The 25,814-nt window shown below is 53.4% G+C and overlaps 1 protein-coding gene across 1 annotated transcript in view; it reads left to right on the forward strand.

Annotated features, from left to right (window-relative positions):
• Positions 1–20,617, forward strand: part of DCPS (decapping enzyme, scavenger) — a 41,552-nt gene extending 20,935 nt beyond the window's left edge. Inside the window, exons 3-6 of the mRNA XM_052662213.1 lie at positions 6,542–6,687; positions 13,466–13,579; positions 18,364–18,474; positions 20,275–20,617. Coding sequence (XP_052518173.1) covers positions 6,542–6,687; positions 13,466–13,579; positions 18,364–18,474; positions 20,275–20,541 — 638 coding nt within the window. The 3' untranslated portion in view covers positions 20,542–20,617. The remainder of the gene's footprint in view (positions 1–6,541; positions 6,688–13,465; positions 13,580–18,363; positions 18,475–20,274) is intronic.
• The last annotated feature ends 5,197 nt before the right edge of the window (positions 20,618–25,814 follow it).

Genomic DNA, 25,814 nt, shown 5'->3' on the forward strand with positions numbered 1-25,814 from the left:
AGGAAAAAAACAGGTCAGTACAGAGGCTTGGGATCAGAGTACCTTAGACTTCTTAATACCAGCAGTACAATCTGGAAGGTTGCAGAGACTGCTTTCAGACTTGGAGGGTCATTGCTATCCTAGAATTCTTTAGCCAAGCTCTTTGTTGAGCATGACAGTAGAATAAAGACCTTCTCAGATGTTCCAGGCCTCTCAGTGTGTCTTCCTTGTGTCACATCGCTGGACACATCTTGAGTGTGTACTTTAGCTCTTGTTGCGTGGTCCCCAGACCAGTGGTAGCGTCTTCTGGGCACTTGTTAGACATGCTGGGCTTCCCTGGTGGCTCAGTGGTAACAAATCCGCCTGCCAGTGCAGGAGGTGCAGGTTCGATCCCTGGTCCGGGAAGATCCCCCATGCCTGTGTGCTGCAACTCCTGAAGCTGTGCTCTAGAGCCTGGGAGCCTCAACTACTGAGCCCACGTGTTGCAACTACTGAAGCCTGTGTTCATTTGCCACAACTAGAGAAAAGCCACACAGCAACAAAGACCAAGCACAGCCAAACATAAATATAAAATAAAAAAAAGAAATGCCCCACCCCAGGCGTCCTGATACACGCTCAAGCTTGAGAAGCACTGCTTCAGCAAAATGAGGACAAGCATGTGAAAGAGGAAGATAGTGGATCCGGGAAACAAGGCACCCAGCGCGGCAAGGGGGAGGGCCCCCCAGGGTGGCAGTGCTCGGAGCTCCCAGGCCACAGCTCTGCACGGGGCACCTGCAGGCTCGGGTCACGGGCTCCGTGAACACACCGTTGTTCTCGTGTCTGATGAATTTTAACATCAAGAGGAGACATAAAAAGGGAAGTGCTTGTGGGGATAAAACCTGTGTGACGAGCTTATAGAAAAGTAAACAAGTAACTGTTGACGCTGTATACCAGAAGTTGTGCTGAAAGGACGAATACTCATGGTGTATTCTTCAGCAGTGGACAGCATTTACATCATCAGCATGGTGTTGACAGTGCTGAGTACTGATTCATCCAGAACTGTGATCGGATTGTGTTGTGAAAATCGGGTAGAGAAGAGCATGTGTGCGCATGTACATGTGCACGCACACTCTTTTTGTAGAGAGCTGGTTGTTGTTGTTCAGTTGCTGAGTTATGTCCAACTCTGACCCTGTGGACTGTAGCACACCAGGCTCCTTTGTCCTCCACCATCTCCTGGAGTTTGCTCTGACTCATGTCCATTGAGTCAGTGATGCTAGCTAACCATCACATCCTCTGTCGTCCCCTTCCCCTTCCCTCAGTCTTTCCCAGCATCAGGGTCTTTTCCAACGAGTTCGCTCTTCCCATCAGGTGGCCAAAGTATTGGAGCTTCATCTTCAGCATCAGTTCTTCTAATGAATATTCAGGACTGATTTCCTTTAGGATTGACTGAGAGCTGGTTAAAAAAAAAAAAAGCTAAATCCTTATCTTCCCTAATGGGACGTTAATTAATAAAACTGAAAAATCAAAGTGAAACAAGATATAAAAATATTTGTAATTTGGAACTGTGGAAGTATGAGATCAAAGAAACGGCCGGAAGAGTTGACATTGGTGCTCGGGAAGAAGCAGAAGACGTTTGAAAACAAGCTTTGTTTGACTTTTATGTGCAAGATACCTAAAAATAAAACCAAAGTTTGAAAAAGCATGATGGGAAGGGAGGCTCTGTCAAGGAAGCTCTCTTAATAAACTGTGGTCATTTTTGAGAAATGGGTTTTAGAGTTTTTTTTGTTTGTTTTTGTTTTTTAAGAATGTCAGCAGGAGGGCAGGGTCAGGAGATTCCTTGTTGCTTCTCTAGCCACTGGGAGATGCTTCTGGGCTGGGAGGTGCCAGGAACTTCTTATCCTGGGCAGGGGGCCCCTTAAGTCATTTTGCTGAATGGGGTTGGCAGAGAGGGTGCCAGGCAGCTGGTGAAGCATCATCTGCTGACCTGCGGGGGCCAGCACGTGGTGCCAAGGCCAAAGCCCAGCCCTGGCCTCAGCTTTCCTGTGAGCGGCCCGGGTACCATAGTGAGACCCGCCTCACACTGGCTGTGGGGAGTGAATGGGTTCATGTGCACACAGGGCTCAGAACAGTGGCTGGCACTTCTGCTGGCGGTGAGCGCCTAGAGAGTAGAGGGTGCCCACACCTTTTTATTTATATTTTGAAAAAAATTTTCAACTTTACAGAAGCATTGTAGAAATAGTACAAAGGAAAGGAAAGTGAAATCTCTCAGTCATGTCCGACTCTTTGTGACCCCGTGGACTGTAGCCTACCAGGCTCCTCTGTCCATGGGATTTTCCAGGCAATAGTACTGGAGTGGATTGCCATTTCCTTCTCCAGGGGATCTTCCCGACCCAGGGATCGAACCCGGGTCTCCCACATTGTAGACAGACGCTTTCCTGTCTGAGCCACCAGGGAAGAAATAGTACGAAGAATTCCCTTAATAAAAGCTCTTCAGGGGACTTCCCTGGTGGTCCAGTGATTAAGAATCTGCCTTCCGATGCAGGGGACTCAGCTTCGATACCCTGATTGGGGAACTAAGATCCCACATGCTGCAGGGCAGCTAAACCCACGCGTTGCAACTAGAAAGGAAGACCCAGTGAAGCAAAAAAAAAAAAAGTCTTTTTAAAAAAAATCACCATTTGATAACGTGGCCACATTTACTTTTTCTCTCTCCATGTACACATACAATAATATCTTGTCATCATTACCTCTGTTATTGAAAAGTAAGATGCAGACATGGTAACCCCTCATCACTAAGCATGTCAGTGTGTGTCTCCCAGGAATCAGAGTAAAATGGTCAATTTGGGGAACTTTCACATTTATACGAAACCATTGCATGATGTGGAGACCATTATTAATCTTACTGTTGTTTCAGCGCCATTTTCAAGCAGGAAACTTCCCCTGCCCCATCCTCCGCAGTCCATGATCCAATCCAGTCTCCAGTGTCCTTTAATCTGGAGTGGTTCCTCAGCCCTAACTTGGACACCGTGGAGGAGCTGGGAAGCCACTTGTCTTGTCGGGTGTCCCTGGGTTTGGGAGGTGATGTCATCTTGCAATGGGATACAGGTTACTTTGGCAGGCGCCCCATAGCACTGGCTTCCCAAGTGACCTCAGTGGTAAAGAATCCGCTTGCCAGCGTAGGAGACTTGGGTTTGATCTCTGGGTCAGAAAGATCCCCTGGGGGAGGAAATGGCAACCCATTCCAGTATTCTTGCCTGGAAAATTCTACAGACAGAGGAGCCTGGTGGGCTGCAGTCCACGGGGTCACAAAGAGTCAGACATGACTGAGCAGCTGAGCACGCCCCTCGGCACAGCCCAGGAGGCCTGTGTGGTCAGTTCATCTCCCAGGGACGATGCTCTGGCCACTCTGTGTCCCCATCTGCAATTAATGAGTAATCTCAGGGGAGCTGTTCTTGAGGCTCTGGGTCAATATCCTGTCCCCTACATATTTTCATCCGATTGTTTGAGTGTTTATCAGGCCTTGACTCTTGACCAGATTCCTCATGAAGCTCAGTGGCAGGTCATTTGGATAAGCGCCAGAGCTTGCTTCTGGCTGCCAGTAAGAAACTTAGCATTGGGAAATATATTGACTTTTCTCCCCCGCAGCGAGATATTATTCCATTTGGGATAAGAAGTGCACTTCCTGGGTTTAAAATCTAAAAAGGTCAGATTCCAAAAAATAAGAAGGTCAGATTCATTCTTTTGCTTGTTTGGTATGTGCTGAGTGCCTAGTGTATACTCGGCACTCTTCCGGGCGCCGGGGATAACGCGGTAAAACAGGTCGACGGACATCCTTTGGGGGGATCAGACAGGAAACCTGTCCTCTGTGGTCAGGTCGTGTAGGGCAAACCCCAGGGTGTGGTGAGGTCAGGGGTGCCTTGCTTGGACGGAGACCTGAGCGGGTGAAGCCCGGGAACAGGTTCGAGGCCTGGAGATGAGAATCAGCGCGGTTGTGAGGAAATCGCTAGGAGGTCACTAGGGCTGGAGCTGAGACGGCCTGGGGAAGGACGGTCAGCGGGGTTGCAGGGAAGCCTGGACGAGACTGGGGGGCAGCGTCCATCTGGATGCCGGCAGCGAGGGTCTGACTAAGACCCGGCTGGGAGTGATGACTCTTTGGGGCTCAGAGCACAGCAGGGCGGGTCTCCTCCGGGCAGAAAGGGAGCAGTTGACGGGGCCTTTTCATTCTTCCCTGCTGCTCAGGAGAGGACAGGAGGGGCTAGCCTGGCGAGGGCCCGTCTCCCCCCATTCCCAGCAGCTCGGACAGTCTCTGGCAAGCCTTGGTAGGCGGGCACGCCTGCAGGCCCTGTGGCTTTCCGGCCTGGAATGGCCGGGGAGTCCTGGGCTGGGAGCCCAAGGCAGTGCGTGTGTTGCCAGTGGGGCATGGCTCTTCTCCAGGTCGTCCCTGCCCATCTCCCCATGGGAGGGAGCACCAGGGCTCACAGCCTTGGTCCCCACGCCCCACCCAGGCGACCCAGGGGAGGAAGCTGAGGACATTCGAGGAGGACTTTTCCGTGGGGGTGCAGGTGGGATTGCTATTCTAGAGACTTCCCACCCTCTGCTCTTTGGCCTCTCAGGTGCCCGAGGTTACACAGTCAGGATTTGAACCCGGCTGATGGGTGTCACAATCTGGCCCTTCTCCACCAGGCTACACTGCAAGGGGCCAGGGCGGTGACATCCCATGTATTTCAGGCAGTCCCCTGCCTCCTGAGATCTTGTTTATGCTTGATCTTTGACCTCAGGCCTGTGACCCCAGGGCTATTAGAGGGTGGTGGGCGTGAGAAAGGCCCCGAGGGTTGTGAAGAGGCCTCCGTGCCTCTCTTTCGGGGTCAGATCAGAGATTCCCAGGAAGTGGGGCGACATTTACTTAGCGCCTCCAGTGGTTCTGAGGAAACACCTTAATGTTTACAGCCACACTGTAGGCTCGATTTTATGACCATCCTTAATAGATGAGGAAGCTGAGACTCCGGGTTAATGACACAGCCAAGGTGGCGCAGCTGGGAAGGGGAGCCGTGTGTCAGCCCATGGGCCTGCTACATCTGATGGGCCGGCGCCTTTGGGCCTCCTGGAGGTCACGTGCTTGACATGGCGCCTCTGGACACTCACCCTGGGCTGGGCTGCCACACAGCCATGCTGGGACATGGGCAGAAAGAGCACGGACCTCAGGGCAGGAAGACCATGGCTCCAGCCCTCCTCTGCCCTGCCGCCCCAACCCCGTCCTGTAGCGTGGTGTCGGGTACGTCTGGAGTCCTTGTAACCTTGTCCCTTACCTGTGGAATGAGCATCACCTGCATCCTCAGACCAGACGTGCATGTGTGGGTTGTGGTTCTCAGCTGGGTCTCGAGGTGCATAGGTGAGCCTGAGAATCTCCTGGAGTGCGCAGTGCCCGCGCTGGGCGGCCCCCTCTCAGGGGCCCCTCCAGGGAAACATACCCGAATCTGGCGTCTGGGAGGATGCCGGTCTTTTGAGAAACATCCCAACTGATTTTTAAGACACAGTTTCCTTTCCTGGCTTTTAGGATCTGCGTTCAAGCTGTTGCGGCAGATGTTGATAGAAATAGGGAAAAGGACTTAACCAAAACCAGGTGCTGCTGGACAAGGACCCTAGCCTGGAGTCTCTTTAGGAAAACGACCAGGTTTCCTTGCGATGAACACTGGTTCTCAACGAGGGGGCATTCCCGCCTCCCCGGGGACATTTGGCAATATCTGCGGCCTTTGCTGTAGTTGTCACAACTGGAGAGAGGGTTTGACCAGCAACTCGGAAGCCTGAAGTGCTGCTCAATAGCCTGCAGGGCACAGGATAGCGCCCCCAGCAAAGGATTACCTAGGCCTTGATGGTGCCAAGGTCAAGGATGAGTAACCTTGGGTTGAGATAGCTAGTACTTAAATAGTGCTTGTTATGTGTCAGACGTTGTTGGTCTAAGAGCTCCACGGGTATTGACTTGCTAATCCTTCCAACCCTCTGACATGAGCTGTTATTATCCTGAGCTGACAGATGGGGAAGTAGGGGCACAGGGAGCTTAAACACCTGGACCCGGAAGGGAGGTCCTTCCTCCAGAAGGACCAGGGGTCCCGGGGAAGGAGTAGGGAGGACGAGGACTTGGCTTCCCTGGCGTCTGTGCCTTCACCCCCTACCTTAAGGGAGTCTGTTTGACTTTAAACCAGATTTTCAGCTTTGGGTTCAGAAGGCCACATACTGGAACGTTTGCTATGTGAGAAGAGTCAGAAACCTTTCATTCCTGTGCCTAGAAAGTAAGAGAGAAGGGCTGGGGTTAAGGGTTATGAGGGGCCCTGTGATCCATCCATGAACGTATTACGTTTTCCGTATGCTGAGAGTGATTCACCTTCATGAATTTAATGGCAGGAGACACCTCATGGGGGTGGAACAGAGGTGAATCATAACTTCTTAGCCTTCGGCTCCCGTCACTGGGGAATCAGAGACGAGACGGTGGCTACCTCCTCACCGTGGTGCCATGGGGGCTGGAGGGTGGTAGGACTGGGTGGAGAGCGTGGCTGACCGTGGCCGGGGCTGCACTGTGTCTTTGCAGATGTCAAGACAACCGTGGTTTACCCTGCTACAGAGAAGCACCTACAGAAGTATCTGCGCCAGGACCTCCACCTGGTCCGAGAGACGGGCAGCGACTACAGGAACGTCACCTTGCCCCACCTGGAGTCCCAGAGCCTGAGCATCCAGGTACCGGCCACCACCAGCTCAGGCAGGCCCCACGGGTCGGACGCAGAGTGCTGTCCCCGAGGCCAGCGTTTGTCTTCTTGGGCGTCGGTTGAGACGGTCCCAGGGGCCAATGGTGTCCCTGCCTTCGTGCCACTTACCTCCTGTGCAGGCGTCAGATAGGACACGAATGTATACGTAACCATGCCGGACGAGAGACTGAGAGCGCTGTGGAGGGGAAAGGGCAGGATGAGCGGGATAGAAAGTGCTGGGCTCAGGCGGTCGTGCTTCGCGGAGGACGGTCATCTGCATGGATAAGGGAACTGACGCGGGTCTTGGGCACACCACCAAGGCAGTCTGGGATCTCAGAGCAGTCCAGTCCCCGGGAAGAACTTCTGGCTACTCTCTAGTAGCGCTGATGCGATCTCAAGAATGGCTTACACAGACCAAAGGTCTGTAAATGGTAAACAAATGCTGGTTAGGCCTTCCCTATCCAGGCGCTCATTCCTGGTTTCACCCACAGTTAACCAGCCTCCACAAGTTGAGTCCCAGGGGGGCGACTTCTCCTTCCTTTTCACCCCCTGCATCCATCCTGGGGGGCAGGACCAGTGGGGAGGGGCTGGTGCACGGCCTCTTCTTCCAGGGCTGTGTTCACAGGTTGGAAGCATCTTCAGAGTATATTCAGTCCCTGGGCCAGACGCAAGGCCATTTAGCTAACAGATCCGATTCTCCTTGGGTCTGTGCCCAACACCAACCAGACAGAGCCTTTCCCGAAATTGGCCCCATGTGCATGCTCAGAGTTAATGTGATGGATGAGCTGTTTTCCTATCCTGTCTCTTGATCACTCACTCCTGTTCCCTAAGCCGAGAGTGTGGCCATGGTGGGGCAGGGTGTCCCGATACGGGAAGCTCACAGCCATTTCTCCCAGGCCCAGAGAAAGGGAGGGTGTCCTGGGTGTGGGGTCCTGCGAGGTGGATTGTCCTTGGGAGGAGGAAGGACAGGAGGCAGACAGGGGCTGAGGGAGGTCCCACGGGGAAGACCCGGCCAGGCTGTAAGCCATGGTCTCCACACAGGATTTGCACAAGGCTTCTCTAGCTCACTCTGGCTTGATTTTTTTTTTTTTTTTCCGTTTTTTAACAAAGACATCCAGCGCTTGCTATGTCTTCTAAGTAGGAAGGAAATGGGTCTCCATCTTTCCTAGAAAGCATCTCGGACTGTGAAGCGGATGTCCTGGCATGTGTGTTTTGCTGCACTAGTTGCACATATATGTGATTAAAGAGAGGAAGTCCTTAGTACAGTTTTGGCGTGAGTCATACGTGCACCTTCTTAGACCACGGTACACACCCTCTTCGGAAATAACTCCACTGCTCTACCCACTTCTGGGTGACATGAGTGTTCATGTGTTCTTTATTATTTTAAATTGGCCGAGCTGTGTGGCTTGTGGGATCTGCGTTTCTTGACCAAAGATTGAACAACCCAGGCCCTCAGCAGTGAAAGCACCGAGTTCTAACCACTGGAGCGCCAGGGAATATCCCCATGTGTTCTTTTTCGGCTGTTTCAGCAAGTTTATAAGCACTCGGCTTAATTGGCAATCAGTTCAGTTCAGTCGCTCCGTCGTGTCCAGCTCTTTGCGACCCCATGGACTGCAGCACGCCAGGCCTCCCTGTCCATCACCAACTCATGGAGTTTACTCACGCTCATGTCCGTCGAGTTGGTGATGCCATCCAGCCATCTCATCCTTTGATGTCCCCTTCTCCTCCTGCCTTCAATCTTTCCCAGCCTCAGGGTCTTTTCAACTGAGTCAGTTCTTCGCATCAGGTGGCCAAAGTATTGGAATTTCTACTTCAGCATCAATCCTTCCAGTGAATATTCAGGGCTGATTTCCTTTAAGATGGACTGGTTGGGTCTCCTTGCAGTCCAAGGGACTCTCAAGAGTCTTCTCCAACACCACAGTTCAAAAGCATTAATTCGTTAATACTCAGCTTTCTTTATAGTCCAAATCTCACGTCCATACCTGACTACTGGAAAAACCATAGCTTTGACTAGACAAACCTTTGTTGGCAAAGTAATGTCTCTGCTTTTGAATATGCTATCTAGGTTGGTCATCACTTTTCTTCCAAGGAGTAAGCGTCTTTTAATTTCATGGCTGCAGTCACCATCTGCAGTGATTTTGGAGCCCTTGAAAATAAAGTCTCTCACTGTTTCCATTGTTTCCCCATCTATTTGCCATGAAGTGATGGGATCAGATGCAATATATGTTGGAATGAAAACTGACCTTTTCCAGTCCTGTGGCCACTGCTAAGTTTTCCAAATTTGCTGGCATATTGAGTGCAACACTTTCACAGCATCATCTTTTAGGATTTAAAATAGCTCAGCTGAATTCCATCACCTCCACTAGCTTTGTTCATAGTGATGCTTCCTAAGGCCCACTTGACTTCGCATTCCAGGATGTCTGGCTCTAGATGAGTGATCACACCATCATGGTTATCTGGGTCATGAAGATCTTTTTTTGTTTAGTTCTTCTGTGTATTCTTGCCACCTCTTCTTAATATCTTCTGCTTCTGTTAGGTCCATACCATTTCTGTCTTTATTGTACCCATCTTTGCATGAAATGTTCACTTGGTATCTCTAATTTTCTTGAAGAGATCTCTAGTCTTTCCCATTCTTCTGTTTTCCTCTATTTGTTTGTACTGATCACTGAGGAAGTCTTTCTTATCTCTCCTTGCGATTCTTTGGAATTCTGCAGAGCTAATTGGCAATAGCTATTATATTTATTGAGCATCTCCTAGGTCCCAGACCCTGTGCTAGGGTCTGGAGGGTCACCAGGATAAGCACTGATAATGTCCCCACAGTCTTGTAAGGAAGGTAGGCATGCAATATAATGGGATGAGCACTTCGGTGGTTAATACGCAAGGTAGAGCTGTGACAGAAAGGGGAGTGGTAAGCCCAGAGGGTGGGGGGCTTCAGTGGGGAGAGGATCCTCCAGTTGGATCTTAAAAGGACAAAGAGAAGTTTGCCAAGTGGACAGAACAAACAGGGCTCTGCAGCCAGAGCAGAGAGAAACGCCAGAGCCTCAGCGGGCTGGACTCTGATGCATTTGGAGAGCTAGCAAGAGAAGACAGGCAGGACCCAGGAAGAGGTGTATGCACTTTACCCAGGAGACCAGGAGTTCCCAAACCTTGCCAGTCATCAGCATGGCCTCTTGAGGTTTTATAAAATACAGAGCACAGGGCCCTCCTTGGTATCTACTGACTCAGGATGGACCTGGGAAATCTGGGTTAGGAAAAAATCATCTCTTGTCAGATTTGAGGACGAGTGCCGTAGGCAGTGAGGGTCCTGTAAATGGTTTTAAGCACGTGGGTAATGTGATGAAATTTAACGAAGCAGTTGGAAGTGGTGAGAGTAGAAGGAGGAAGAGGCAGAGGGGAGCTGCTTTTTCAATTAAGAGACAGGACCTAGATGGGGGCTGGCTTGGAGCAGCGAGGCGGGGTGGCCTGTGGGTGCCTTGCGCAATGAGTGGCAGATGGTGGGATGGTTAACCAGCACAGGGGTGTGGACGGCAGAGTGGGTTTCCATGGAGGACAGTAAGTTAGCTTGGGATGTCTCAGCCACAAGGTGACTTAGAACAGCAACGGTCCTGAGCATTTTACGGGCACCGGATCTTCAACAACAAGCTTTTGGAGACTAGCTGCAGAGCCAGGGGGCCTGGTCCCAGTGTCTGTGCTCTTAGCCATCGATGCTACTTGGATACTCAAATCTGAGGTGCTTGTAATTTCCCAGTTAAAACAAAGAATGCAGTGGGATGTCTGGATCCAGAGCCTTAGAGATCCGTTTGTGAGCCCAGGGTTTGGCCTCTTGCCCTGACACCTCAGCGCCTCGAGACCTTGTACTTTATATTTATTTTTGACTGTGCTTTGCTGCTGAGCGGGCTTCTCTCCTGTTGTGGTGCGTGGGCTCTCTTGTTGTGCAGCACGGGCTCTAGGCAGACACATGGGATCGGTAGTTGCAGCTTATGGGTTTAGTTGCCTCACAGCATGTGGGATGTTCCCAGACCAGGGATCGAACCTGTGTCTGCTGCTTTGGCAGGCAGATTCTTATCCACCACACCACCAGGGAAGTCCTCATCTTTCACTTTTGAGTCCCAGTTTCCCTGTCTGGAAAATGTGACGGACAGCACCTCCGTCCTGGGGTCCTGGTGCCACGTACCATGTGGCTGCTGCTGTTTCCCACGCAGAAGAGGCACCAGAGGGGCGGCCACTGTTGTCCATACGGGGGGCAATTGCAAGGAGGAACAGGAGGGCGTGGAGCTGAGACCTGGCCGGAGGAGAGGGGCCAGCCACGGAGCAGGGGGACAGGAATAAGGAGGAGAGAGGCTCCCGGGGCAGTTGCCAGCATCACCCACAGGGAGGACGTCCCGCCCAGATGGGTCCAGAAGCTGCCAGTGTCCCCACAGCCCCATCATCCGGGGGGCCGAGGCTGCCGGGCTTGCTTTCCCAGGGTGCCCCTCCCTGTGACATCACTCTGTGATGGCGTGAATTGCGTCCCCTGCTTCTCCTCCCTCGTCTGGGCTGAGCTGTCCTGTGAATCCAGGCCACTCCCGCTCTCCCAGGGGCCCTGCCCACATGGATGGCATGGCGCTTGGTGGGCTCTGGGGCTGGACTCTGGGTCGGAACTGTGTGGACTTGGGTGTACGTCCCTGCACCTGTGGGCTTGCCTGGTCCCCGAGATGCTCTTATCACAACACTCCTTCATCACACCACACCGTCCCAGCCCTTGGGCGCCCCTCCAATCTCACACGTGGTTCTCTCTTGCCCCGGAATCAACGCATTTCCTTTGCTCTCATCCACTCTCCTTGTTCCCCTTCCCACAGCTGGTCTTGCAGCCTCAGGCACGCCCAGCCTGACCTTTCCCAGAAACTTTTCTGCTTTCCGTTGGCTCCCTGGGCAGGGCTCTGTGTTGGACGCCTGTGTGAGCGTTTTCTCGCTTAGTCCTCACCACAGCCCTAACCTGTGGGTATAATTAGCGCCTCTTGATGAAGGAGGAAACCAAAGCTTAGATGACATCACTTTGCAGCGTGCAGCTAGTTAGTTAGTGTTGGAGGTGAGAGATGAGCCCCATGTTGTTGGGCTCCAGAGCCCATTCATTCTCCCCCAGATGATACATTGTTTTCTAGGTGGAGGCAGGAGCTGTGGGGGAAGGCAGGCCCCTGCTGTGGGCTGGGCGACCCCAGGGCTGTCCACGCAGAACCACCATCCCCTCCCTCCCATTTATTTTTTGGGAGATTTCCGGTCAGGATCTGACTGATTTTTTTCCTCAAGTGGCACATTCCTAGAGAGACGGCCAGTTAGAGAGGAAATGCTTCCCCTGGGAAATTCTCAGCTTGCTGGGCTGTGCATTGCTCTGGCCCCAGGGTTGCACAAAGAAGCCACTCCAGGATGGCCTCCAGGCCTCACCAGGTAGTGGCGTGGCCAGGCTTTCCTTGGGAAAGCCCCTCTTTTCTAGTGGGTTGACCTTACTGTGACTGGCCTCTGGGTCTTACTGGAGGGCCTTGGGAGGCCCACATCGTCCCTGGCAGTTTCCCTCTGCCTCGTCCCTCTCCATATCAGACGGTTGCACTTGGCCTTGGCTGTGCTGGCCGAGAGTGCAGGATGTGGACTTGGGGGGCAGTGGGAAGGGAGCCCCCACGGGGCTGGGGGGACAGCCCTGGCTCTCGCTGACCCTGCTGCACCAGCACTCCTGGTGATGGGCTAAGGAGCTGGCTGGCCGTGTCGGTGCCCTGTCCTCCCCTCCAGCCCTCGTCAGCTCGAGTGCCTTCCTGACCGTGGGGCAGAAGGGGCAGCTGGGTGAGCCCAACTCCTGCCCCTTCTCTGGCTGTGCAGCAGGGTTCCCTGTCAGATTTCGGGCAGAGTTCACTGGCCAGGAAGGAAGTCACGTTGGCAAAGGGTTCTCAGCGCTCAGGGGCAGTGGAGTGGATTGGGCTCCAGGGGTTGGAGCCCCATGAGAACAGGGCCTTCGTATCTTGACCTCCAGGCTGCAGGCTGGCTTCCTCAGAGAGGCCACCAGGACCTTAATGGTAAAGTGATGCTCTTGGGGTCCATGCAGTGCTCAAGGAAGGGTCCTTGAAGATGGTGGACAGCAGCTGATCAAAGGGCATGAGAGAGCTGGCAGCCCAGGGTTGACAGGAAGGGAGGAAGGGTCTGCGTCGTTGCCTCTCGTGTGGCGTTTCTTCTGCTTTGTCTTGAAGGGTCTATGTCGGGTAGGGTAGAGGCGTTAACACCATGCTCACAAGAATCCCAAGGGGGCTGGGAAACCCAGCACAGTTACTTCCAGAACATAAGACCTTCCTTGCCGTGGTGCATGGTAAGCTCCCTCTGCAAAAGGAACTCCCAGCAGACTCTCTGCCCCGTGGTCCTGTCGGGGCACAGGGACACTTCACCAGAGTCCCGTGGGCAGTGGAAGGGGATTGCAGACCAGGCTTGTGAGGCCAGAGCAGAGCGTGTACACAGGGGTGGCTGGGACGGGCCTAAACAGGGAGCTCCATCTGGACCCTTGTGGGGGCAGCTGTAGTGACCCCTGTGGGGCTAGCCATGGTGTCCCCTATTGGGTGGCCGTGGTGGGAGAGGGGAAGTCTCTTCTGGACCCAAGAGCTGATCTCTGGGCCGGGATGGCCTGAGTGTGGATCCCCTGAGCTTTGTGCCCCTTTAACCTTGGGTGTCCTTCCCTGAGCCTGCCTTTCCCAGTGTGGGGTGTCTCTCGGGGAAAGGACTGGCCTGTGAACCCCCTCTCTCTGCCCTCCCTCCAGTGGGTGTACAACATTCTCGACAAGAAGGCTGAAGCAGACCGGATTGTTTTTGAGAACCCAGATCCGTCTGACGGCTTTGTCCTGATCCCCGACCTCAAGTGGAACCAACAGCAGGTAAAGGATTTCGCGCTGGGCCTCTCTGGTCTCTGAGTGCCCCGCTCCAGCTGCCACTCCTTAATCCTGCCCTTCTTCCTCCTGCTGGTCTCTCTCTCTAAGCAGATTGTAATTAACCGACAGGGGAGGCTGAGCTGTCTGCAGTGGGAGCACCTACACAAATATTTGCCCTCCAGTGGGCCAGTTAAAGCCCCTTCTGGCTTACCTCCCACGCTAGCGGTGAGGATGGGCAGTGTTTGCGTCATGATGTCACAGGCTATTCCTTCATCAGCCAAGTGCGAGGCTGCCACTGTCCCTTCCAGGGGTGCCCAGAGTCCTGAAATGGATAGTTTACCCCTCCCCACGCTCTGGACACCAGCACGTCCAGGCAGCACTGGCTGGCAGAAGCCACGGGGACCAGCCGGAGGAGTCCCCTGCACCACACGAGCCAGAGAGGGGCCCTCCAGCAGCCCAGGCGCGTCCCTCCACCAAGGCCTCTCAGCTCTGCTGCCTGGCCCCCGAGCGGCCCCCTCCCCTGACCTTTTCGGGAGTGGGTTCCCCAGGAGCCGTCTTCACTCACGCTGCCCCTCCAGTCCTCTGCGTTCTCTGTGCACCTCCTCTCCTCCTCCCTCATCTCACACCGAGAGGCCCATCCCCAGGCTCGCTGGCTGTCGCCTCTTTGGGTGGACTGTTGTGCCCTGAGAGTAACAGGAACCAGCAGGGCACCGGGTCCAGGCAGCGCTGTGCCCACACAGACTGGAGTTGGGCCCGGATAAGGCCCAGGAAGCCAGCCCTGGTCTCCTGGGGGCTGGCGGTGGGGAGCAGGTAGACGTCCCCCCTCCTCCTCCCAGTTGAAATCCGTGACTAATCCAGGCTCTAGGGCAGGCCCCTCTGGGCTCTGTGTTCCTCACATCATTGTTAAGTCTCCCGGGGACACTGATCTGGAGTCGGGCCCGTCCCGCTGGGGCGGACACCTCCTGTCTCACTCTCTCAGCCACGGGTCAGGCCTCTGCACCCTCTGCCAAGCTCACCTGCATTCTCTTGGGTGGGTGGGATGGGTTTCCCGACCAGCCACACCACTCCAGTTGCCAGGAGACGGGAGAGCCGAGCCTGTGGCCAGGGTGAGGCGGACAGGATTCAGGCTCAGAGACATGGGCGAGCCAGTGCCAGCTGTCTCCTGGGGCGGCTTGTGGGACTTCCTGGATGTGGCTGGCGGGGGAAGGAGAGGGCAGGTAGGGAATCTGAAGGGAGTTTCCAGAGGTCTCAGCGCTGAGCCGGAAAGGTCAGAGGAGCCCGCCCTCCCCTCTGGGTGATGATATGCAGAGGCCGCCCCCTAACAACTGATCCCCACTCAGGCCAGAAGGGAGGGCAGAGGACCGGAGGGGACGAAACCAGAGCACCCGTTGGGTAGGGACGCCGGGGGGCTCTGCCAATCCCGTCCGCCCCCTTGGGCAGCCGTGTGCTGACCATTCTGGTGAAGGGAGGTGGGGGTGGGTGGGGGTGCTGGTAGGAGGAATTTGGACTCACAAGGTCCCTGAAGACCTTGTGATTTGCAGGAGGTGGTGGTCCGAGGGCCACATGGGGATAGCTGCAGCCTCCCCATGCAAGGAGCCGTAATGCCCTGGTGCCTGTGGCACTGAGAGCGGAAGCCCGTGCTCCTCCTTACCTGGCGCCGGCAGGCGTCCTGCCAGGCCTGCCCAGGGCACTGCCCGCTGTCTGTCCCCTTAAGAAAGAACAGGCTTCAGGCGCCGCAGCAGGGTCCCAGCCACACAGTGGGGCGACTCGCCCTCGGGCTGTGAAGGGGCCAGCTTGCGTATCAGACTTTTAACTTGCTGACTGGACAGGTGTGACTGTCCCTGACCTTTGCTCATTACCTCTTGTCTCCTTGTGGTGCCACAGTTAAGGGCCTTTCATGTCTGACTTGTGACAGAACACTGAGGCCCACGGCTCCCTAGAATCAGGCAGTGTGTCCAGCAGGGCGACGGCCAGGCCTGGGCTTCTGTCCTCATCCTCATCCGCCAGAGCAGGGCAGAGGAGAGGGCGGTCTGGCATGTGCTCTGAGGGGACTTCCAGCCACCCTGGCGGCCCCTCGTGCCACTGCTCTGCCCAGGAGCGTGTCTTTTTCCGGTCACTGGTGGCCCATGGTTAAAAAACGTCCATCCTTCCGTTTATCTGTCCGTCTGTCTCACAAATATTTTGCTGTTGTTGTTTAGTCCCTAAGTCATGCTTGACTCCTCTGGAAGCTCACCAGGCTCCTCTGTCCATGGGGGTCTCCAGGCAGGAATGCTGGAGCAGGTTGCTGTTCCCTTCTCCAGGGGATCTTCCGACCCAGGGATCGAACTCACGTCTCCTGATTGCAGGTGGCTTCTCTATCACTGAGCCACCAGAGAAGCCCCGCGAATACTGATCAAGTCCCTAATGTCTGCTGGACTCTGGCTCCCTGGAGATTAGAGACTCCCTTCCTCAGTTCTCTGTAGAGAGAAACTGTATATTCCTTTTTATTGGCTTATTCGGGGATGTAGGGATTGGTGCAGTTAATATATCTACATGTGTGTTAGAAGCTCAGTCATGTCCAACTCTTTGCGACCCCCATAGACTTTTGCCCACCAGGTTCCTCTGTCCATGGAATTCCCCAGGCAGGAATACTAGAGTGGGTTGCCATTCCCTTCTCCGGGGGATCTTTCCAACCCAGGGATCGAACCCACATCTCCTGCTTTGCAGGCAGATTCTTGACCATCTGAGCCGCCAGGGATGCCAACACCAGCATGTACATGGTGACAATACAAACGGCACACAGAGTGGGCAGTGAAGGCGCATTCCCTCACCCGACATTCCTCCACGTCCCTGCCCCAGGAGAGAGGGTTTGTCTCTCCTCCATAGTCTTTACACGCTATGCATGTCAGCATGTGTGTGCGTGTTCATGTAGACACACAGACACATTCAGCTCATGGAATGTAGATCCTGGTGTCTGAGGCACTCGATCTCCGCGTCTCTCCTGAGGTGGAGCCATGGCTGTCCGGAGCTCCAGCCGTCCTCCGTTTCGCCCTTTGCTAGGAGGCTGTTGCTTTGACTTTGCTGCCCTGCCTTAGAGTAGACAAGGTTGATGGCCTCTGTCTCCCCAGGGGGGTTGATGTGCTGCCTTCTGGGATGCCAGTCTGAGACCCTTGCCAGCCCCTCACCTGTTTTTTTTCCAGATCATTTCTCTGGGCAGCCGGGGCCCTTTAGGGAAAATCCAGGGTCATGTCTGCTATCAAAGGACAGGTCTGTTTTCCTTCCCTCACTCAGCCCGTGAGCTGGCACCCAGCACAGGCTTCATGCTTCATTCCATGCCAGTGGAGCAGAGAGGTGTGACTTAATGTCATCTTTGGGATTTGTCAACAGATATCATTTAAACAAATGTTACTATTGTTTGGAGGGCCTGTGACGGTGACAACGCGGAACGGCTGAAGACACTCACAGGCACGCAGATACTCCTAGTTCAAACAGCTTCGTTTCCTGCTGCTCCTTGGGTCTCAGCTTGTACAAGAGTCCTGGACATAGGCCATGAGAAGGAAGAGTCCAGAAGGGACTTGCAGGCAGAGCTGAGGCCCAGGTGGGCTCCGCTTAGCCGTCTGCTGGCAGATTCCCACTGCGCTCATGTGTGGCCAGTCTGGGGCAGAAAGCCCAGCTCTTAGGGCTCTGGCGGAGACGAGTGCGTGTGGCATGGAGAGACTGTTGGCATGAAGAAGCACAGCTGGACATCAGGCACCATCTGGAAAGTCTCATTCCCAGTTTTTTAAGTTGGGGCCCTTGGGGACTTAGCCGGGTGACTCTTGGTCCCCAGATTATCTCATTGAGGAATCTAGCAGCCTGGCCTGCAGAGCTGAGGGCCGCTGGATCCGCACCAGGCCTTGGCCCTTGGAGCCCTGGTGTCTGGGGCTTGCTTTGCGTGAGGATGTGAAACCGGCCAAGGCCAGGGTTTGGGCAAGTGGTGACTGGGACAGGAAGGGTTTTCTGGGCAAGAGGAAGAGTCATTTTGCTCTCTGGCTCAAGGTTTTGGCTCAAGGTCTTGTTGGCCTTGGGTCTTTGTACTGTTATGACCCCCAGGTCTTCGGCCAGCCGCTGTTTTCAGGAAGGACAGCAGGAAGGGCTGTTTATGAGCCCTGTGAGATAAGGGAAGGGAGACAAGGGTGAAGCAAGGTGGAGCTCCCTGCCCTGCGGGCCCCAGGCTCCCTTCCCCAGCACTGGCCTCTCCGCCCCTCACCTGTCTCGATTGCAGGCACACGGAGTCCCCCTCCCCCCAGCAATGCCGCTGAGCCTTTTTCTCTCCACTGTTCCTCTGCTCAGTGCTCTTTTCCCAGTCCCTCCCTCTTCTTCCGGACCCAGGTCCCCTGTCTCCTCTCCGGCCGCCCTCACTAGTCTTTCCTTCTTTCTCCTGCACTCTTCTCCCCTTGTGTCTTACAGCACTTAGTACAGGTGATCAGACCATAAAAGTGGTTGATGGCATTCTCTTGAACCCCCCTACTTCTGCCCCCCTACTTCCCCATCAGCTGTGAGTATGTAAATACTCTCGTGTGATATTTTTGAGCAGGAAGAATAAACAGAGGCTTCTTCCCTCACACTACCCTCACTCACCTGGGGCAGGTGGACACCCACCTTGCCTGGGGTTGGGTCCGGCCACGGTGTCCCTGGGATTGGCGGCGGCTGGCCCTGCAGGCCTTGGGGTGGGGGTGCGTCCTGACTTCCGGGGGAGCATTTCCAGGATGGGCAGTCTCCACGGTTGGCCCCCCGTGCTGAGCCCAGTCACCCCGCCTGTCTCCACACAGCTCGATGACCTGTACCTGATCGCCATCTGCCATCGCCGGGGCATCAAGTCGCTTCGGGACCTCACCCCAGAGCACCTGCCGCTGCTCAGGAACATTCTCCGGGAGGGGCAGGTGAGGTTCCCGGGGCCAAGTCCACGCCAGGGCCCAGAGGGGTTACACTCCGATTCCTGTGTGTTCCTGGGCCTTTTCCTCACCCCACCCTTCTGTGAAACGGCTTCTCTCTAGGTGCCCTGCAGGGGCCTGTGAAGGCTCGTAGATGGCCTCAGGAAGCCCGTGGTCCTGGTCCCACCCTGCCTTCCAGCTCTGCGCTCAGCCCCCTTGCCTCACCCCACACAGGCTTCCTCAGCTCGGGTCCTCGATTCTGCTCCCTGACGTTGTCCTGCAGGTCACATGTGGGATGCCCTCCCATCCCAGGGTTAGCCGTGACAGCTGCATCACGCCACACGTGTTTCTTGGGTAGATGGTCCACGACCTGACATGGACCTGCGTGTGTCCCCTGGTGTACCCCGAGGGCAGAGACTGAACGTTCTAGCACCTGGCGTTCTGGGACACTTTCCCTCTGGGAGATTTGCTGAATCGGATGAAAAGGTTGCTAAAAGGAGCCCTGGGGGTGCGGGCAGATGGTGGGGGAGAGGAGAGTCTCAAATCTGGGGCTGTGATCCTGGTTCCGACACTTTGACCTTAGCCCACTGGGTGGCCTCAGGCAGGTCATTGCACGTATCTGGGCCTGGGTATCTGGAGGGGTCCCCCTGAACCCATTATTCTGTTGGGTTGGCCTCAGCCTTGTTTCCACTCTAAGACACTGAATTGTGCAACCTCCATGCCAGGCCTGCTGTTACCAAGGTTTCCAGCAGGGGAGAGGCTCCCTGGGTCGAGGTCCAACAGCCCTGCTCCAAGGCTCTGCCAGGACCTGGGCACAGGGGCCACTCTCCTTCCCCTCTGGCTCCCTCCCTACTGTGCTCACCTGCCTTCCCGCCCACCTGCTCACCCTACCATGTCCCCGGCTGCCTTTCTCTTTTCTCTGGATGCGGGGCACCTGGGAGGTGTCAGGCCAGCACTTGCATCTGCCCTGGCAACTCCAGCACCCTCTCAGGTGGGTCAGCCCTCCAGGAAGCCCTTTGGGTGCCCTAGTGGTCACCCTGTGCCCAGATCCCTAGGGGCGCACCTGATCAGTAGAGCACAGTGTAATCCCAGCGTGTGTTCTGAGCCCACTGGGGCCCTGTCTTTCTTCACCCCTGCCACCTCAGGGATTGGCCTACATTGGAAATTAAATCTTCTCTTAATTCCAAGAGGCTTAGAGGCTCCTGAAGGCGATTGGAGGAGAAAAAGCTCTACCACCGTGCAAGGTTGGGGTGGGCCAAGGGAGCCGGGGCTAAGGGTGATGCTTTCCTCTTCCACTGGGAGTCCAGCGAGAATCTGAGGATCCTGTGATGCCTCCCAGCTCTGTCCAGCCCTGCCCATGTCCCCTTCTGCGACTTTTCTCTGCCACCAAGCCCTTAGGCTCTGCCGCAGCCTGGCTCCACTCTGTTCTGTGCTGAGCGGGGAAAAAGAGGCTTCCTGCCACCCACTTGATGATTTAAGTCTGGTAACTCCTCCAGGGCAGGCAAGTCCCCCAGTGTTGGGAATGCTGGCCCCTCAAGACTTCCTAGAGACCCAGCGGTGACCGAGGAAGCAGGTGTTCTAGCAGGTTGGAGCAGGGAGCCCTGATCAAGGCCACCATCCCCTTCCTTGGGCAGAAAACCTCCACCTTGCTGCTTGTCACCTGCCCCTGCTGACTCCCTAGAATGGCAGACAGGGATTCCAAAGCCAGCCATGGGGCGACGGAGAGGCTGGTGGGGGCTGTGGGCAGGAGGGGGCTCTGACGGCAGCGTGGGGGCAGCAGCTGACCCTCTGCCCCCCGCTCCTTGCCAGGAGGCCATCCTGCGGCGCTACCAGGTGGCGGCGGACCGGCTCCGCGTTTATCTGCACTACCTGCCCTCGTATTACCACCTGCACGTGCACTTCACCGCCCTGGGCTTCGAGGCCCCGGGTGCCGGCGTGGAGCGTGCCCACCTGCTGGCGGAGGTGATCGACAACCTGGAGCAGGACCCCGAGTACTACCAGCGTCGCACGCTCACCTTTGCACTCCGGGCTGACGACCCCCTCCTGGCGCTCCTGCAGGAGGCCCAGAGAGGCTGAGAAGAGACCACCCTTGTTGGGGATGGGGGCAGCAGGGTTTTTTTGCACCAAGTGAATTTTTTTTTTTAATGTATTTTGTACTGGCTTTTTTCCAGCATGAGAATAAAGTATCGGTCTCATTCAGTATGGACCCACAGTGTGGCCTGGGGAGGTGGAGTGGGCAGACCCTAGCGGGGTGAAGGGGGGTGGGCACGGCCAACCTGGAGGGCTCCTGCAGGGCCCCTCCTGGCTGACGTCACGTCCTGGGCCTCCCTGCTTTCACTCCTTGCTGTTCTGCTACCACCTTTCTCTTCCTTCTTCCCACTTAGTGTTTCTTCCTGATGGTCCACATGTCTGGGAGTCCCCTCCAGAAAAAACCACATATGAAACTTTTCTGGAAGTAGTCTATAGTCTTTCTGACAGCACTTCCTCTTTCCCTCCACCATTAGCTCACACTTCCCATGTGTGAGCCGGTCCTGTTGGTAAACTCTTGTTGACAGGGCTGGAGGCTGGCCTGGAAGTGGAAGGCCTTAATCAGAATCAGGTGACGCAAGCCCAAGATGCCTGCCTTTGCTTCTGTTCCTTGGTCAGTGAGCCTGTGGCCTTGAGTTCGTTATCTGGACAGGAAGACAAAACACACTGCCACAGAGCAGAAGATAAATCCAGTGTCTCAGCAGGGCACAGTGACCTATGGTTGAAGTGAAATCAGAAAGCCCTGAGTCACGGGTCAAGGTGTGACCGCTGTCCTAGGTCCCTGACCACAGAATTGCCAGGCCGTGAAGGAACTTCAAAGCACCCAAGGCTGATAGCCTGTAGGAAGCCATCAAGGGCGCATCTGGCAAAGTGACGTCTCACTGCTCCAGCAGAGCGGCGACACGGGTGCAGACATTGGCGACGTGTAGTTAAACCCACGAGGCCCTCTTCCCAGACGCATCACGCTGCCCGAGAGGGGCCGCATTTGCTCTTCGGTCAATGTGGGGCTATGAGTTACCACATCTTGCTTCCTCAGGACACACTGCCAGGGGAGGTAGGATGTGGGTCTTGCAGAGGGAAAGGAGGATGAAAACAGAGGCAGAAGAGGCGGGGTGGCCCTTACTCTGCATACCCTGGACCGAGAACCAGGAGACCCGATTCACAGCCAAGCTCCATTCGCTTGTTCCTCACCTTGCTTATTAAACACGTACTGCACCAAACCCAAGGCTTCCTGAGCCTGTTTCTTTGTCAAGGGGTGCAAGGATGAGGACCCACTACAGAGGGATCTGCTGGTGATCGTACACGCAGCAGGCCAGAGCGGCATGGTTGCAATGGAATCCAAAGCTTTGACTCACATGCCTTTTGAGCCAACATCCTAAGGGCTGGGAACCCAGAGACGACTATAAAGCAGCTCCCAGCCTCCCAGGCTAGGGGGCAGACAGACAGTCAGTCCTCAGCCCGAGGGATGCAGAATGAGAACCGTCTCTTCTGCCTTAGCTTTCCTCCTGCCTTCACGTAGCAGAACCCCACCCAGCTCCCCACCTCCGCTGAGACAGCATCCTGAGCAGAAAGTCCTTAAGCCTCAGCACCGCTTGACTGATGAGCCACCACCAGCCCTCTCTGACGGCATGGGCGTCTGTCCCTGTGCGTTTAGCTGTGTGTCCTCGGTGAGTGTCTGCACTCCTGCAGCGGAGGTGAGTGTCACCTTCTCATAAACTTCGGAAGCTCCCCACCGGCGCCAGGCCCCAGTCCTTGGCCGATTTTCTCCCTGGCTGGGTTGGGAGGGAGGAGAGCGATTGGAGACGTGACTGCTTTTCCTCGGCTCCTCAGTTTGCCCAAAAGTTTCCTCATAGGGCAGAATTGCTGAGTGTTCTATATTTGTCAACATTCCTTCATGAAACTGAGAAAAATAACATTTCAGGAGGAGTTGGACAGTTAGCTCCACGTTGCCTAGTTCTGTTGAACACACATCCTGGGAGTGGAGAAACAAATCAAGAAACAGTTGCGAACAAAGTAATATTTGAAAATGTTTCTCTTGTGATATTTGTATTTCCAAACGAGTTTAACGGATCTGTTTTATTTTTGAATAGGCTGATGTGGGTCTTTTAACTCTTCCTTCTCAGAAAGAACTAAATCTTTATTCCAAACATGTATATAGAACCCTAAAAGGACCTTTCTTCTGTAAGAAGATGGTGATAATTAACAGTAGCTGTTTTCAAAAAATCCTCACATAGCAAAGTAAATGTTGGCAACCCTATGTTCGTTCCATATTCTCACTGAAATTACATTGGATTCTGAAGTCTATGTAAACTTGAAGTTACCAAATTTTAGCCACTGTTAAAAAATACACATGGACTAAATTTGTTTAAAGTGTTTAAATTCAAAGAACAAGGTTTTGAACATCTACCCTGTTTTTTTTTTTTTTTTTTAAGACAAGAATATGGAACTAGAACTCTCATGGAGCTTACAACTTAGTGAGACACACAGACATAATTGGGCTTCTCTGGTGGCGCAGCGGTTAAGAATCTGCCTGCTAATTCAGAAGACTTGGGTTTGATCCCTGGGTCAGGAAGATACCCTGAAGAAGGCAACCCGCTTCAGGATTCTTGCCTGAAAAATCCCATGGGCAGAGGAGACTGGTCAGCAACAACAGTCCATGGGATCACAAAGAGTTGGACACGATTTAGCAACTAGACAATAATGATAGACATAATTACAAACAACTCAGTTCAGTCGCTCAGTCGTGTCCGACTGTTTGTGACCCCGTGGACTGCAGCACGCCAGGCTTCCTTGTCCATCACCAACTCCTGGAGCTTACTCAAACTCATGTCCATCGAGTCAGTGATACCATCCAACCATCTCATCCCCTGTTGTCCCCTTCTCCTCCCACCTTCAACCTTTTCTAGAATCAGGGTCTTTTCCAATGAGTCAGTTCTTCGCATCAGGTGGCCAAAGTATTGGAGTTTCAGCTTCAGCATCAGTCCTTCCAAGGAATATTCAGGACTGATTTCCTTTAGGATTGACTGGTTGGATTTCCTTGCAGTCCAAGGGACTCTCAAGAGTCTTCTCCAACACCACAGTTCCAAAGCATCAATTCTTGGGTGCTCAGCTTTCCTTACAGTCTAACTCTCACGTCTGTACATGACCACTGGAAAAACCATAGCTTTGACTAGATGGACCTTTGCTGGCAAAGTAATGTCTCTGCTTTTTTTTTTTTTTGTCTCTGCTTTTTAATATGCTGTCTAAGTTGGTCATAGCTTTTCTTCCAAGGAGCAAGCATCTTTTCATTTCGTGGCTGCAGTCACCACCTGCAATGCTTTTGGAGCCCCTAAAAATAAAGTCTCTCACTGTTCCCATTGTTTCCTGATCTATTTGCCATGAAGTCATGGGACCGGATGCCATGATCTTAGTTTCCTGAATGTTGAGTTTTAAGCCACCTTTTTCACTCTCCTCTTTCACTTTCATCAAGAGACTCTAGTTCTTTGCTTTCTGCCATAAGGATGGTGCCATCTGTGTATCTGAGGTTATTGATCTTTCTCCTGGAAATTTTGATTCTAGCTTGTGCTTCATCCAGCCCAGCATTTCGCCCGATGTATTCTGCATATAAGTTAAATAAGCAGGATGACAATATACAGCCTTGACGTACTCCTTTCCCGATTTGGAACCAGTCTGTTGTTCCATGTCTGGCTCTAACTGTTCCTTCTTGACCTGCATACAGATTTCTCAGGAGGCAGGTCAGGTGGTCTGTTATCTCTTTAATAATTTTCCACAGTTTGTTGAGATCCACACAGTCAGAGGCTTTGGTGTAGTCAATAAAGCAGAAGTAGGTGTTTTTCTGGAACTCTCTTGCTTTTTCGATAATCCAATAGATGTTGGCAATTGGATCTCTGGTTCCTCTGCTTTTTCTAAATCCAGCTTGAACATCTGAAAGTTCACGGTTCATGTACTGTTGAAGCCTGGCTTGGAGAATTTTGAGCATTATTTTACTAGCATGTGAGATGAGTGCAGTTGTGCAGTAGTTTGAGCATTCTTTGGCATTGCCTTCTTTGGGACTGGAATGAAAACTGACCTTTTCCAGTCCTGTGGCCACTGCTGAGTTTTCCAAATTTGCTGGCATATTGAGTGCAGCACTTTCACAACATCATCTTTTAGCATTTGAAATAGCTCAATTGGAATTCCATCACCTCCACTAGCTTTGTTTATAGTGATGCTTCCTAAGGCCCACTTGACTTCGCATTCCAGGATGTCTGGCTCTAGGTGAGTGATCACACCATCATGGTTACCGATGGTGTGTGTGTGGGGGGGTTAGCCACACCCATGGTTATCTGGGTCATGAAGATCTTTTTTTGTATTGTTCTTCTGTGTATTCTTGCCACCTCTTCTTAATATCTTCTGCTTCTGTTAGGTCCATACCATTTCTGTCCTTTATTGTGCCCATCTTTGCATGAAATGTTCACTTGGTATCTCTAATTTTCTTCAAGAGATCTCTAGTCTTTCTCATTCTATTGTTTTCCTCTATTTCTTTTCATTGATCACAGAGGAAGGCTTTCTTATTGCTCCTCGCTATTCTTTGGAACTCTGCATTCAAACAGGTATATCTTTCCTTTTCTCCTTTGCCTATTGCTTTTCTTCTTTTCTTAGCTATTTGTAAGGCCTCCTCAGACAACCATTTAGCCTTTTTGTATTTCTTTTTCTTGGGGGTGATCTTGCTCCCTGTCACCTGTACAATGTCACGAACCTCCATCCATAGTTTTTTCAGGCCCTCTGTCTATCATGTCTAATCCTTTGAACCTATTTGTAACAACAACGACAGACATAATTACAAAGTAATTCCACAAACCTGAGTACTTTGAGAAAAGCACGGGGGCCCATAGGAGCTTATGCCAGGAGAAGCCAGACTTCCAGGCTAAAATGGGAGCCAAGCGACCACCATGAGCTAAGACACAACACTCAGGGAGAGCATGGCTCAGCATGGCCAGAGCCTAAAACGTGGCTTCCAGCATATCCAATAGCACCCTGACCAATTTTTCCTTCAGGACCAGGAAGAAATGAAAGTCAAAACTATGGAGAAATGTATTATCCTGCTGTACATTCTTTTCAGTGCCAGTATGGTCTGGTAACCCCTCCACAGAACCTGCACCATATCCAGATATAATCTTGGGCAAGTTTGATAACTGCTCATCAGCTAGGAGTTAGTGAAAGCAGTGCTTACCCCCGGGGCTTCGTGAGGATTCAATACGAGGATTTTGTGGACATGGCAAGAACTCATAAATGTTAGCTGCCATTTTCCCACTGCCAGAAGGGCCTAAAGGACCCAGCCA

This window comes from Budorcas taxicolor, chromosome 25 (genome assembly GCF_023091745.1).
Source record: "Budorcas taxicolor isolate Tak-1 chromosome 25, Takin1.1, whole genome shotgun sequence".
Classification (NCBI taxonomy): domain Eukaryota; kingdom Metazoa; phylum Chordata; class Mammalia; order Artiodactyla; family Bovidae; genus Budorcas; species Budorcas taxicolor.